General features: G+C 39.9%; 1 protein-coding gene across 3 annotated transcripts in view; it reads left to right on the top strand.

Moving 5' to 3' along the window:
* The window catches only part of ATP13A5 (ATPase 13A5), a 104,368-nt gene that overhangs the window by 71,393 nt on the left and 16,992 nt on the right, over positions 1-15,983 (top strand). For all 3 annotated transcript variants that reach the window (XM_004745282.3, XM_004745281.3, XM_004745280.3), the window contains 4 exons: positions 1,335-1,377; positions 3,289-3,398; positions 6,768-6,864; positions 9,482-9,554. In XM_004745282.3, coding sequence (XP_004745339.2) covers positions 1,335-1,377; positions 3,289-3,398; positions 6,768-6,864; positions 9,482-9,554 — 323 coding nt within the window. The remainder of the gene's footprint in view (positions 1-1,334; positions 1,378-3,288; positions 3,399-6,767; positions 6,865-9,481; positions 9,555-15,983) is intronic.

Below are 15,983 nucleotides of genomic sequence, written 5' to 3'. Positions count from 1 at the left end.
ACTATTTTTTGTTGTCAAAACATTCTTAGGGAAGTTTTAAGAAACTGCCTACCAACTCCTATAATGCCTTGAAGCTGGGTTAGTAACCTCTAAAATGACTATTTTACTTACATGGTCATTATATGATAGTGGCTGAAGAAAGTGATTTTACCTTTCTCAAATGCCTAAGATATGTTACCAATTTATATGCTTACTTTTGAAAAGCTATATTCCCTTTAAAATCGATTCAGGAAGATAGATGCTGTCTCAGAATGAACCCTCTTCTTGATTTCCCCATCTTACTCCTCCTGTCTTTATCACTGGCAATGCACATAAAGTTGTCCAGGTTCTTGTCTGCATTCAGGGAACACTAGAAGATGTAAGATTCTTTGTGTGATGTAAAGACTAATCATGGGCTTCGAGCCTGAAGAAAGGAAACCACTTCAGCAAATGTGTGTGGTCATGACACTCATGTGAGCGCATGAAATGTTCATGGGGGATCTTCATGTCTCCCAGCCAACCTCAGGAGTTTGTTCAAACCTCATGAGTTTGTTTACATTTGACCATTTTAGACTTAAAAAAATGAGTATTTCTTATGTTTCAACTAATAATAAGGAAATTTCTGAGAAGTTCATTTTTTGCCTGTATTAATTTTGTTATTTTGTGTGTTTCTGGCAAATTGTCTCTGAACCTTTAATAGTATTGCCATTAATCAATACCCATAATGTATTATTTAACCTATAAGAGAAGACAGAGTATGTCCTGGATCAGAAATTCCTTTTCTTTGGCAACAGCTTTATATTTACCTTCTATTTAAATCATTGTGTTTGCACATCAACTGGTATAACATGTTATTTCATATCACTCCAGGTTGCACCAAGATTATGTGTCTATGTCTCTGGTTTTATCTGTTCAACCATTTCCAAAAAGTGTTTCTCCTCCTCGTGTCTAAACTCTGAGGTTTCCATGCTGTCAGCTACCAAAACACAGATGGATTATGTTCTATCTGTGTGTTAGGTGTGGAAAGTGCTATGATTATGATTGCACGCTCTAAGGCTTAGCCCTAGTTGATACAATCACCCAGGACTTCTTACACAATGTATATTCATCTTGGTAAATGTCTTTGGCAGAATCACTATACTTTCTATGTGATTGAAGCAATTTAGATAACACAATGGCCTTATTTGTCTAGGAATACTTCTCTCCCAGTCATTTTCTGTCAGCCTGATTCCACATGTGTTCAAAACACACACACACACACACACACACACACACACTGCATGCAAGTTGGTTGTGATGAAAATTATCCAAGTGAGGCATTAAGGTATTAATTTTTCTCATGGTTTCCCTTGCAGTTACTATGTGGCCATGTGTGGAGATGGGGCTAATGACTGTGGGGTGAGTAGAAATGAATTCAACCAATGCAGGTGGTTCCCTACTGTCCCTCTCGAGGACCCCACAGCTCCCCAGGGTCTGTCTCTTCACCCTTCTGTCAGCAATCACTTCATCAGTCTGCTGTTTATATTCCCCACACCCGAGTGTGAGCTGGACACTGAGAAGCGTAAAGTCAGATGAGCCATTTCTGTTTTCTGACAACTCCTAGAATAAGAAGGACAATGAAAGTCTACTTAGACTCCTGTGGTTCAGACCCAGAAGGGACTTTTCACGATGAGCTGGTTTAAATCGCTCATGTTACCAATACAGAGGTGAATCTCAAGGAGATGAATTCTTTATTCTCTTTCTTTTTCTTCTCTTTTGTTTCATTTTCATTTTTATTTATTTATTTATTTTGTCTTAAGTCACACAACTTGGTAAAGGCTTAGTGAAGAAAACATTTGAAACAGATGGTTTTAAGTTTTGAATTATGTATAAATTGCATTTTTCCCCTGCTAAACTTCCCCAAGGTTAGTTTTTAAAAGTTGGCTTTAACCCCAAATTCTTATCATCAGTAAAATCATAGACCAAACTCTTTGGCTATTACAAACTATAGCAAGCCTAAATTAATGATTCTCCGCAGATTGCATTCCATGCACAATAGAAGGCAGCACATATTTTGGATTCTGAGTTTTGAAGATATGATGAAACCATATCCTACCTTGAAAATAAGAAAATATTTTTAGTACAAAATTTTCAGTATAAAACTGAGGAGTATTGCTTTGTATTTCTAAAGCTGTTAGATACTTGAGATCTGAGTAGCTGTTTTACTTTCTTTTTACATATTTTCTTCAAAGTGCTATGGAAAAACTGCTCACACTTAAAGATCTCTTATACATTTTTCTACCTTATGCTTCATGAGAAGCCAGCTGTTAGTCTGCTTTTCAAAAATGAGTACCCATTGCCATAGTTATGTAGAATTTAGTACAAAAGAAATAGTAAGTGTTAAAAAGGACATAGTCTCTGTCTCCTTAAAATTCATTATCTAGTCAGGGTAAGAATCTTGCATAATATTAACTGAAGCATAAAGTAGATAGTCCTAAAATATGTAATAAAGAAACCAAATACTAAAGGAGAAAAGAGGAAGAAGCAAATATTCTAATATTTATTGAATAGGAATTTAGCATGTACTGGCTGTGGTAACAAGGTACTTTGCATGCTAAGAACTACAGAAGTACAAAATCCCATTTTATGCTCATAAAATTCTTGTAGGATTAGGAACTTGCTGGCCTGCTAATTAGCCATTGTCTGTTCTGTACACTCTCTGGGCTGCTTCTCGTCTTGATGAGAATGAATTAGCCTTTATTTCAGTGAGGAAACACATGTCCTGGAGTGATCTGTGATGTATATGATCCGGTCCTTGTCTCCAGTGAAGATGCTTTCCGTCCCGTACTTCATCCCAGCAGTTAGCTGGTTGGCTAGATCAGGATACCCAGGAAAAGATGAGGATTAGATAGCTTTTCCTTTTGTTCATGAAGATAGCCTGCTGAGTGGTAAGAATTGTGACAGCCCCCACAAATGTCCACCCAAATGCTGTCATCTTTTTCATGGACTATTTGAATGAATGCTTCCATTTTCTTTTCACATCTACATCCCTGCAACCAATGCGCGCACGCACACACACACACACACACACGAACACACCCACCACTCTCCTACACTGAGGTCATTGTTTAGCTGGTCCCTCTTCAGTTGATGACTTTCTGGATCAGGAGAGGGAAGGTACTCCAGGTGGGGGAACAGCATAAGCACAAACCCAGGGCTGGAAGGTTACAGTGTTATAAACTCGACAATGTGAAGAATAGCCTCGTGGAGTTGGAAGAGTTAGAATGTGGCCTGAGGAGTCCTGGGTGTAATGTGGACTTGTCATTCTAGGCTTTGAAAATGGCTCACGCAGGCATTTCGCTGTCAGAGCAGGAAGCATCTGTGGCCTCCCATTTCACCTCGAAAATAGCCAACATCGAGTGTGTGCCTCAGCTCATCAAGTAAGCCACTACTTCCCCTTCCACCCTCATGACTGATGGGCTCCTTGTCTGACTCTGGGCAGAATTCAACATAATTTAAAGTGATAAATGTCCCAACAGAGGTATGGGTAAAATGTTATCAGAGCACCAATTAAGGGACCATCAGTGCTTGGGAATGCTGGTAACAGCCACCCAAAAAAGTGACTTTTGCTGAGGCTTACAGGATGAAAGCCTATGCCATGCGAATAGTTGAAAGGTAGAGTTGATATTTAAAAAACAGTTGCATTTCTTACTTCTTCTCTCCCTTATTTTATATGTTGGATATATACTGGAACCTTCCTCCCTAGGATTGGGGTGGGTGAGGGAGCACAAAGGGAACACTGCATCAGAAAGCTTCCCCAAATAGTGTTACATCTCTAAGATACAAATCAGCAAAAATCCAAAATGATCACATGGAAGACTACATTTGAAGGAAGTTTAAGGAATAAAAACTTGATTTTCTCAGTAGGTCCCTCACCTCCCCTCAACTCTCATTGCTGATTTTGTCTCTACTCATATTTGAAATGTAGTTAAAAATAAAACATTAAGTTTTATGTTTCGTTCACAAATCTTATTCACCTGTAACACGGTGGGGTAACTTCAGTCTATATTCATAGCCAGTGGACTGAAAGCACCAAAACTTGAGATATATTCAAAAAGGATGATCCTGAAGTTCTCCAGTATGTCCCTTGGTGCATCTGTGCATCTGAATGGGCAACTACTAGTAGGAGTCATTGGCCTAAATATTCCAGTGCAATTTTTTCCACACCCGCGTCTTGCATAGCAGCAAGACAGCTTGACACATCTACCTGATCCCAGGGTGCATGTACCTATGCCTTCCACACCCTGAAACATCAGCACCTCCCCTGCCTCCAGAACATCTCCTCTTCCTAACTCCTGTGTTCTCTGGTCCTTAGAGCCCTGAGAACCTCGGAGCATTTTGAACTCTTTCCCTTCTTTGTCCATAGCCAAGCGAGCATTGTGTTTTCCTGATCTTTCAGAGACTCTCTCCAAGCCCTTTCCTTACTCTCTCTACTGTCTTAATTTTGGTTTATATTATGACAACTGCAAAATGTCAGTGCCCAGGACCCTTTCCCTAGATCATGCCTTCCATCATCAACACAACTCATGGAGCTTTTTAAAATATTGTGCTTGGAAATGTAGTGGATGAAGGATGAGACCAATCTTGCCCTGGAAGACTCACATCCTAGTAAAGGTACAGATACATAGAAATCTAATCCTAGAACAGAGACTCTTCTGCCTGATAAGTGAGAAGTGTTCAGCAAATTAGTTTTAATGAATTAATGCCCTGAAAATATGGTAATTTTTTCCAGTAGTTCAGGTTGATGACTTAAGCCAGAAAGGAAGATTTCAGCAGGGGAGTTGGAACTCGAAGGAGGGACAGAACATGTGTAAACAGGAAGGAGGTGGGAGAATATTCCAGGTTGGGGAAGTGGAGAGCCATGTTTAGCAATGGGGTTTTGACTTGGGAGTGTAGAAACCCAAGGGCCCAGTTGGGCTAAGGAGCTTCTCAGGTGGGAGTGACGCAGGGTAAGCTGGAGTGCCAAGTGTGGAGAGAGTTTAAACTCTGGGACAGTTGCACAAAGTGCCTACTTGATCCATCCAAAGACAGTAACATTTGAACTTCAGATGCTCTGTCTCACACATGTGACCTAATGCATTTGTGAATGCAGTGTAGTATTTTAAGATCCAGGTCATGATGTAAAATTTCTCTAGTGGCAGATGGTTTAGTAAGATTTCAGGGTAGAAGCTTTTTGCTTTTATATTTCATAGATTCATAAAAATTAGGTATGGTTCAGCTCTGTTAGGTTCATTTTACCCTTGCTATCCTTGAAGCATGCTTATTCCTGGGAAAGCATCCTCCCCACCCCAGGGGCATTGAGGTACCGTTTTAGATGCGTAGATCCACAGGTTCTCATTTGTATCTTTTGAAACATGATTGACTTGTTTCTTTAGTTGAAGCCCTTCAGGACAAGGACTGTACCTCATTCCTTTTTGTATTATCATGCCCAGTACTAAGCTGGATACATCAGAACATTCGAGGAGTGGTTGTGGAATGCATAAATGATGAGTTAGCTTCTTAAAATTCATCATCATTAGGGATAGCGGTAATTTTGGAGGCCTGTGCAAACCTCCCTTATACTTTCCTCAAAATGGCTTTTTGCACTTGCCTTTGAATCTGGGTGCTTTCATTTTTTTCTGGAAAGGTACACACAGAAGGATAAAAAGGATGAAACCACAAGGTTTATGTGAGAAATTGGTCCAGGCTTCACATGCTGGCCCCTCCTCAGCTCGTAGGTTGCTCCATTCTGCATTGAAAACAAATGGCAGTGCCTTAAAACTGGTGAAAAACATCTGGCCAAGGCATCCTGGCCCATCTCTCCCAAACCTTCTCATCATGTCTAAGGCGAAGCGGTTACTAGTTTGGCTTTTAAGGTTTTCCTTCTCGGGTACCCCATCCTTTGACAAAATGTTCAAGCAGTGCAGATGTCCATGCCACGGAGAGAGGACCTGGGCTGCCTCCCATGTGAATTCACTTCTGTCATGACAAGAGCAGGCTACAGGAGGGGTTATTTGCCAGGTTTCCTCACTCCTCCATTGTGAGCTCCTGCCCCACACTGTCTTCTTTGCCTGTCATCATCCACCACTGAAACAAGCCTCAGTTAAGGGAATAAGAGCTCAAACAGCATTTTTAAAAGGGAAATACTTACTTTTTAACCTGCAGTTTCTACTGTTGTTTTTATGTCTTTTGAACTCCACACCAGCTCAGATTATTACCATGGGATCTTCCTGGAGCATTGAAACTAACAAAACCCCATTCATCTCACATATTGGAGTCATAGACATGCTTCCTAATATGCGAGAACACCTGTCCTTTAGCGTGAAGTCTCTGTGGGACTCTAAAATGTACACAGTTCAGTTCTCAGAAGCAAGTTGTTAGGATGTAACGAGTCACAGTCGAGTCAAAGCTTGACATTTTGCACCTTATCATGATGTCTTGTGTTTATAATATCCATGTTAATCTTTTTGATTCACTGAAAATAAAGACTGTGCCTGATTCGTTTATATCCTCCACGACTCTAAGCAGAATGTTGGTACCTCATCAGTCCTAAATAAGAGTGCGTGCATGAGTCAGTGAGTGAGGTCATGATTGAAGCAGAGAATGAATGAGCAAATGAGCGCTTCAATAAATAATCGAGAGGATGAATCACTGATTAAGTGAATGTATATCAACAAGCTATTAAACTTGAACTCTGTTTGAAATATAAGAGATTGAGAACTGTATATCATGCATAACCAGTTATTTTTATTTTTATTTTTCTCAAACAGAGAAGGCCGAGCTGCTCTGGTTTCATCCTTCGGGGTATTTAAATACTTGACCATGTACGGCATAATCCAGTTTATTGGTACTTCACTGCTCTATTGGGTATGAACCTAAATAATTTCTTCCCAGTTTTAATTGCATTTACATCCTTGGTTTATTCTTTGGGGTGTGGCTCCTACATGGGATTTAATGTTTTATAAATAAATGACATTTCTCAAAATAGATGTCTGCAAACTTGGGAACTTGGCATAGCTGCACATGACACATGGAGCTAGAAATAAGTAGCTGGGGATCAGTTTTCTAGGAGTGGTGTTTTTTCTAGATAACTGGAGACACTTGACCTCTTGAGCATCTATTTCTTTACTTGGAATATGAAGAGAGCTTCAGAACAGCCTAAATATAACTCAGCAGGAAATGCATCAGTCTCCAACTATGGAATATTTTTGACAAAAGACTAAGAGGAGATAAAAAGAAAGAAAAGTTTTTGAATTGACCTTGAAGCACCAAGAATTAGAAAAACTCCCAGACCAGAAATTTACTGCTGAACCTGGTCAGGATGTACACACTTCGACATGTCATTAGCAGAGGATTAGTATTTAAAATTTTTTTTAAGATATTTATTTATTTATTTAACAGAGAGAGAGAGAGAAACAGAGGAAGAGAGAGGAGTAGACTCTCCACTGAGCAGGGAGCTCGATGTGGGGCTCAATCGTAGGACCCCAGGATCATGACCGACTGGAAGACAGATAGTTAACTGACTGAGCCACCCAGGTGTCCCTATTTAAAAAACTTTTTAAAAAGATTTTTGAAATTAAATAATAAAAAATGAACATTTTAAAATTAACTAACTGTATGGAAGAAATATGTATAAGTCAAAAGTAATCTTCATTAATTCAGTCATAGCTTGCTCTATAGTGAGATGATCCAACAGCCTCAGGAAACACTTCAAGGAGGCAATTATTATACTGTTTTTCTGAGACATTTGAGAGATGAATGAGAGGACCACAGGCCTCTAGAATCTGGTGGGCTGTTGTGTGCAAGAATCATATGCAGAGGGCTAAGTGGCAACCAGGCAGATTAGAAATAGGAACTGGGTTGAGAGTCAGAAAACCTAGATTCAAGTTCTACCTCTATCACTAAGAACACCTTAGATTTTGCCCTTGGCCAAGCCCTTATGTGCCTCTGGGAAATCAGGTTGGCAGGTTTCCAAAGTTCTAGGAAAGCAGCTTCTAGAACAAAAACTAAGGCTGCCTTGGGAAATCTCTCCCTGTTGCATCTCACCTGCATTCTGAGGGGAAAAGAAAGGAAAAGATATGAGGAAGAAATGTAAGAAGATAGAGAGAGAGAGTTGGAGGGTGAGAACCTTGGGGAACAATTTATGGGGATGAGGAACAATTTATGTCTTCTCAAAAATATGAAAGACTTCTCAGTTCCAAGTCTTTATGCATAAAGTCATGTCCACATAGAGATAGGCCACTCTGCAGCCATTCACTCTGATGGCCTGGGCTTAAATAAAAGTGTTCCACAAAGACTTTTTTTTTTTTTAAGATTTTTCTTATTGATTTGAGAGAGAGAGAAAGAGAGTGAGCACCAGTGGGGTGGAGAGCAGAAGGAGAAGTAGACTCCCTGCTGAGCAGGGAGCCTGATGTGGGGCTCAATCCTGGGACTCTGGGATCATGACTGAGCCAAAGGCAAATGCTTAAATCAACTGAGCCACCGAGCTGTGCACCCCCCACCCCACAAAAAACCTTTAATTAGAAACTTCAGGGTCTTGAGTTCACACTCTAAAAATCCAGAAATACTTCTTATTCGCATAAATATGGTCCCCAATGGTTCAAATCATAATTTAGTGTTCAGTCAGCAGCCATGAAGCAGAGAAACAGCTGGTTGCAACAGGTATTGCAAAGTATGTTTCTGGTGGTAACGAGTTGACCTTTATATAAGACTCCATAAACGTAACTTCAGACAAGTTCTGTGTCTATACAAACCTAGGAAGTCAAGCATACCAGACTGAAGTCTGCAATGGGCTTACTTGGGGTAGGGGGTACTTGTTCATTTTGTGAAAGTGAATGAACCCCAAGAGAATGATATTGTGAACTCAATCTATGGATAAGGATGGAGAGTAATACCTGTTGAATGATTTGTGGCTTGGATTTCAAAATTTTAAGTTTGACGTTCCCAGTGGGTATCTTATGTTGAGAATTCAACTGTCCAGGCTGAGACTGCAGCTGCCAGATTACTGTGGCCAATAAAGAGGGTGTTTCCCAACTGGCTGACTCTCATTGCTAACATAGAGTTAAGGCAAACACTGCAAAATCGTCATCTGGTTTCATTCTCTCCAATGAGATGCTAAAGGTTGTAGGTAAATTACTTCCTTTTTAAAGAGGAAAGAAAAATAACTGTTGCTTCCTGACTACTTTTCAGAAAGATTTTTGGCAGTGATAACAAGGCTGCTTTCATTTACTTTTTGTTCAAGATTTATTTATTTATTTATTCTTAGAGAGAGAGAGGGAAAGAGAGAAAGAGAGCCTGGGGAGGGAGGGACATAGGTAGAGGGAGAGAGAGAATCTCAGGCAGATTATACACTGAATGCAGAGCCAGAGGTGGGGCTCAATCCCATGACCCTGAGATCGTGACCAGAGCCAAAGCCAAGAGTTGCATGCTCAACTGACTGAGCCACTCAGGCGTCCCTTTATATTTACTTGTATTTCCTTTTCAGCAACTACAGCTCTTTGGGAATTACCAGTACCTCATGCAAGATGTAGCCATTACTTTGATGGTCTGTTTAACAAGTAAGTGTTTTAGCAAAGTAAACAGAATTATCTTTATTTATCCATGACACTTCAGAAATGCTCACATAAACCGAAGCTTCTGAGAAAGATGCACCTTTATGTACTAAAACCACATCACCTGTGAGTTTTTTGAAAGAGGTGTTGGAGTAATTTGAGTCTTGAAGTCCTCGGATCTGGCACTAAAACATCCTGATAGCAAATAGGTCTTAGTCTCATAAAATGATCAATGTATTCTGACTTCTTCATAGGTGTGTGTCTTTTACATAGAAAAATGTACAAGAAATCTAGAAAGGGAAATCTTTAAAACCCAAAGGTCACTTTCTATTATTCAGCTATACTTCACATTGACGTAAAACCAGATTTTTGCTAGGTCTTTGACATGTGAAAACAAATGCTAGCATTTAATTCTAGGAATTCTATCAAAAGCAAGGTGTGGCTCACAGTAGCTATTGCTCATTTTCCTCCTTTAAGATGACACTGATAAAGTATTACCTATCAAAGAACTCAGGGCTTCATACTAACTCTTAATAAGCAAGAAAGGTGACTACCTCAACAGAGAGCAAAGAAAAAGAATGACATAGTCATCTCTTTTTCCTTGTTCAACAATGGAAGTGTTATGAAAACTAACAGATTAAACATCAGGCAATGCAGGATATTAATAACCTTAAGAATTTTCATGTAACATCTTAAAACATGAAACTGATACAGAAATCGTTTATTATATCAACCCGATGACAGAAGTTACCAGCATTAGAGATGTAAGTAACATCAGTTTTGATTCTTCAGGCTGAAATATATATTCATAGTCCATTAACATATTTTCTGTGTTTTATTAATAGTCACACGACTGGAACATTTTGAATTGGTGATATTGCTTTTGCAGTGTTGGACATTTTTAAGTAATTTGTATGATTTATTTGTGAACATGGTCAATGATGCTAAAAAAAAAAAAAAAGACAAAAATACATCAGGAAGTTCTAGGAGCTAAGCTAGAAGGCGGTAGCATGGTGGAGAAGGCCATGGCCATTTTCGATCACTCCCTATCTTTGCAAACTTTGGCAAACTATTCATGAAATAATTTCCTGATATGAGATGTCCTCCTAGGGTTGAGAAGATCGGACAAAACAATGCATGTGACATGTACAGCAGTGTGCCACATACTGTAAGCCCTTGTCACAACATGAATGCTATCACCTTGCACCTAGTCTTTTATTCTTCTTTCGAAATGACTGGCTAACTCGGCGAACCCTTGAACAGAATTAGACTAAGTACAAGTAGATTGATTAGAAATCCAAAAATATGAATAGTGTGTTTGGGGTATTTTTTAAAGATTTTATTTATTTAGTTATTTGTTTGAGAGAGAGAGATAGAAAAACAGAAATAGAGAAAGAGATGGGGGGAGGGGCAGAGGAAGAGGAAAAGGGAGAATCTCAAGCAGGCTCTGAGCTGGAGGGAACCTGATGAGGGGCTCAGTCTCACAACACTGAGAAGAAATCAAGAGTTGGATGTTTAACTGACTGAGTCACCCACACACCTCAGTGTTTGTTTTTTTATCCTCTGCTTTCAATGACTATTGTTTTTCCATTACTGCAAGCCCAGTCATCCCACAGGCAGATCATTTCCTGGTCAGTATCAGGTATTAAAATGATCTCATCTTTAGACATTAGTCTAGACATTGTAAGCTAACATTTCATGTTTTCATCCAGTTCAGACTTTTTCTTCCTCTAGATCAAGCCTGACCTTGGAGCAAGCAATGGGAGAGAAGGCCATGGTCTCTACTCTGCTTGTGTTGCTTACTCTCCACTCTTGCTTCAGGGACTCTAGGAGCAACAAGAGCCAATGACTTTTTACTTACATGGGGGTATTTTAATCTGTCCTATCAAGTGTCCTCTAACATGGCAGCCATCTAAAATTCATGTTCACAAGTAAATCATACATATTGCTTAAAAATATTCAATATTGCTGAAGCAGTATCATTGATTTAAATTGGCATGGGACTCACTGGTGAGTTCTTGGGCTCTTCAGAAATTCCTGCAAATTACTCTGGACTAGACTACTCCCTGACATGGGTGGTGCTTTCACTCTCTGACTCCTCAGGATTCCTCTGAGGAGCTGCCTTCTAATGGTATGCACTTGAAGCCTTTTTCTATTGCTCGGCCCTCTACCCACACTGGGCAGAGTCCTTCAGAGACAACTCTAGCCTGGCTCATTTCCATTGTTTCTACCTGGCCTACCAGATAGTGGATGTAGCCTGCTCTCACTGCTGCCATCTGTCTTTCCCTCTGGTATTGTAACCAGAATGAGCAAGCTAATCTCCGCCTCCCCAAATACTTCAGGTCTCTCCTGGAGGGGTTCTTATGACTACCCCTCATTTTGGATTGGAATGATGCCAGGAAGAAAATCACAGTTCTCGCTACTCTTCACAATTCCCTTTAAAAAATCTCTTAGGGGCGCCTGGGTGGCTCAGTGGGTTAAAGCCTCAGCCTTCAGCTCAGGTCATGATCTCAGGGTCCTGGGATCGAGCCCCGCATGGGGCTCTCTGCTCAGCAGGCAGCCTGCTTCCCCATCTCTCTCTGCCTGCCTCTCCGCCTAATTGCGATCTCTGTCTGTCAAATAAATAAATAAAATCTTTTTAAAAATCTCTTAATTTCTGTAGTTTTATATATTCTGCACATAGGTAATTGCTTGGGGTTAGGGGCGTGCTTACAGTTGAGGGACCAGTATGGATCCCTCTGAATGGGTGCATTAGAAACAGGCTGTCATCTCTCTTTTCATTCAGTTAGCGTTTACCATTCATGGTCAGCAAATATAAGGCTCAGCAAGGAAAGGCCCAAACAAAGGAAAAGCCCCATTTAATATCCTCTTAGATGTGTTCATCTTCTACTATGTGTTAGGCACATAGGTGTGTCTGGGACATAAAAAGCCTGATCACTGAAGTTTACAGTTTAGTGGGGGATTCACATACATAAATAAGGAAATGCAAGTCAAAAGTAGTAAGTGCCAGAAAACAATGCATACTTTGGGAGCTCAGAGAAAGGAGAGATTATAAAATCTTGTGGGAACAAGACAGGCTATATATAGATGAGCACGTACATAAGTTAATTAATACATGATGGTGTTGTTTTTGTTTCATACTAATTTAAGCTTGAGGTCAAAAGCCCTAATGTAGGAACCTAAAAAGGCAGGCACCTTGGTGAGAGTGAGAGAGAAACAACAGGTGCTTTGGAAGTTCAGAGAAAGGAGAGATTGTTGCTGAAAATCTGGGGTTAGGGAAGAGCTAGCAATGGAGAAAAGAGAGAAATACTAAGGACTGATTCATGGAAGAAGTAACATTTGCATCAGAATAGAAAAAGAAGGACGGATTTCAAAAATCTTTTCCTAAAGGATGGGTACTTCAAGTAGAATGAAGCAGCATGATCAAGAGAGAGCTAGAACATGAGTTTTTCAATTTGACCATACTGTAGGATATGTGAAAAAAAAAAAAAAAAAACAGCCGGAGATAAATTTTGAGAAGGTGAGTCAGATCAGATCACAGAACCTGACTTCCAGGCTGAGAACTGTGGACATTCATCTGTGGATGTTAGTAGTCATTGGCAATTGAATGATCAATGTAAAATCACACTCACCAAGCGGCCTGGCCTGCCTTTCCAGGTTCCAGGATTAGGGCTTTTGACCTCAAGCCTGAATTAGTATAGGACAAAGATAACACTATAATATATTTAATTAATTTAGGTACTTGCTTATCTATATATACTTTGTCTTGTTTCCATAGGTTTTAAGGCAACACAAAAGCAGCTAATAAGACAAGATATAATATGTTAAAGGGAAATCAAGGAGAAAAGTAAAATGAAGTCAGAGAACTCAATTAAGAAAATGTATGTCTTAAAGCCCAATTTGACCCTAAAAGTTACCAAAGTCATTATAAAAGGAAATTGTTCTAGCTGCATCTCTACTCTTTTTAACAAAACCTACTCAAATTAGATCAAGAAAAAAGAAGTAGGGGGATGTTTAAGAGCATAATTCTCAAAAGAAAAAAATCTGAGAATAGAAACTCAGAAGCACCTGGGGTCAGAGCAGGTCTAGAGCACTAAAGAATAGAAAACAGAGGCCACCTTTTTTTATTTCCAAGAGGCCATCTTATCTCTTTCTTCTTCTTTCTATTCTTACTGTTTTTGTATGACTTCTACTCATTCACCTTGCAAATGACCCTAAATGGTGACTCTGCTATTGAACCTCCATAACCTTTCTGTTTAGCTTTGGACAGCTAATTAGCTCTGCCTCTCAGTGTCTCCTTTGCAAATATTTTGGAGAGAAAATTTATGGACCTAACTTGGGTAAAATGTCCACTTCTAAGCCAGTCCTTTCTGTAAATAAAGATGAGGTCATGTAATTTAGCTCAATTTAGGCCAACCACTCCAGCATATGGATGGAGACAGTGTCCAGAGAAGACTGTGGGAGGGAACCCATCCATTATATAAATGCCTCTCTTACATAAATTCCATCAGTGCTTCAAGGACTCCTCACATTTTTGGGGTCTTGGTCCCTTTGGAGAATCTCATGAAGACATAGATCTTTTCACCTTAAAAATCTCATGAAGCCTATTCAAAATTTTGCATGTAGTTTAGGTGGGTTTGGGAACCTCTGAAAATTTGATGTACATGACTTGAAGTGTCCTTTATATAAAGCTAAGCCAACTGTTTAGGAAAAGCATGCCTACCTTATATCCAAATGATGCTGAACAACTAAAAAGAAGACTTTGAAAATGTCTTCCTACTTAGCAGGCCCTGTACCAGGTTCAGTGAGGGACAGACAGTGGGATGAGACAGAGTTTCCTCCTTCGGGGAGCTCACAGTCTGCTGAGTGCATGTGTAAATGACTGGATTTAATGCAAGACATTCTCACTACATAGCAGCAAAATGAGTAATGGGCTGTGGAAACTCAGAGGAGGGAATAATTAATTCTGAATGAAATAGAGCACTTCACAGGCTTACATTCCTCTGCATACAGTATGATAACATATATCATCACCATTTTAAGGAAACCTGGACTATTCAGAAAAGTTCTGGCTGCTGAGAAATAACAAGTTGGCATTGTAGTGCTCCTCATTTTATCCTTTTCAGTTCAGGAAATCCACGCTACTGCAATGTGCTATAGAGCAGAGAATGGGGGGCTTTATAATTAGGCAGGCTTAAGTTGATATTATCACCCTGTTGCTCACCAACTATGGGTCTTTAAATAAGGTACCCTACTTCTCTGAACCTCACTTTCTTCACTTGTAAAATAAAACTGAAATACCTATTTTGCATTACTTAAAAAAATATATTATTATTATTATTTTTTTTTTTTTTTTGAGAGAGAATGAGCAAGGGATAGGGTCAGAGAGAGGCGGGGGTAGGGGGGCAGAGAGATAATCCGAAACAGAATCTATGCCCATCACAGATCTCAAGGCAGAACTCGATCTTTCAACTCTGAGGTCATGACCTGAACAGAAATCACAAGTTGGTTGCTTAACTGACTGAGTCACACATGTGCCCCTTGCATTGCTTTTTAATGAAATAATGTTTGTAAGACACTTCGCAGAGCCTCTGGAACATAATAGGGGCCCTAAAATGCTAGTCTTTTATTTATTTATTGTGTGTGTGTGTGTGTGTGTGTGTGTGATCAGATATTCAGATTCTCTATCAGAAAGCATTAGAATTTTTAATATAGAAAGGGTTAAAATAATCATTATGTAAGGACTCTGCTTCAATCAGCTATTGCCACAATAATACTGTATAACAAACCTCTCCCCAAAATTCTGTGGCTTACAATACCCACTCTTGCTCTGTAGATAGACTGTCATTCAGCACATCTAGGTCAGTTAAATCGGATCAGCTTTAGGACGTAGATCAGGTAGTCTTGGTCCAGGCTATGGGTTTCATTCAGGTCTGCTCCACATTTTTCATTCTGGAGCCAGGATGGAATGACAGACTTGGGCATGCTCTCATTGTGATCACATAGAGTGAGGCTGGGCACACAAGCACACCTGAAACCTCTGAAAACATTGCTTTGGCCTCAGAAAATCACACAGTGAAACCGAAATTAAAGGCTGATAAAGTGCACTCTACCACCATGAGGCCAATAATTTTCTGGGTAATAGAAAAGTCAGAAACTCAGTGAGCATCTGAAAAAGGGAGGACTGGAGAGGTAGAGCCAAATGCATAGAGATATAGTTGCACCTCTCTCCATCACCCACTGCCTCTTCATGCACTCTATAGCCATCTTCATCCTTGAGTATAGGAACGTGGAAAAAACTCCAAGCATGGCACCCTCTGCCTTCTGTGGCCAGAGCAGTCTCTTTGCATTGACAAGAGGCCACACTGTGTGCCCCTTCCTTGCATGCCATGCAATGACTTTTCACACCAACTACCCAGAGTGATGCCAAACTTC

This window comes from Mustela putorius, unplaced genomic scaffold, assembly GCF_011764305.1.
Source record: "Mustela putorius furo isolate JIRA1106 unplaced genomic scaffold, ASM1176430v1.1 tig00003834_pilon_pilon_pilon, whole genome shotgun sequence".
Classification (NCBI taxonomy): Eukaryota; Metazoa; Chordata; class Mammalia; order Carnivora; family Mustelidae; genus Mustela; species Mustela putorius.
Note: the sequence above shows the minus strand (reverse complement) of the source record. Positions and strands in the feature narration are given on the sequence as shown.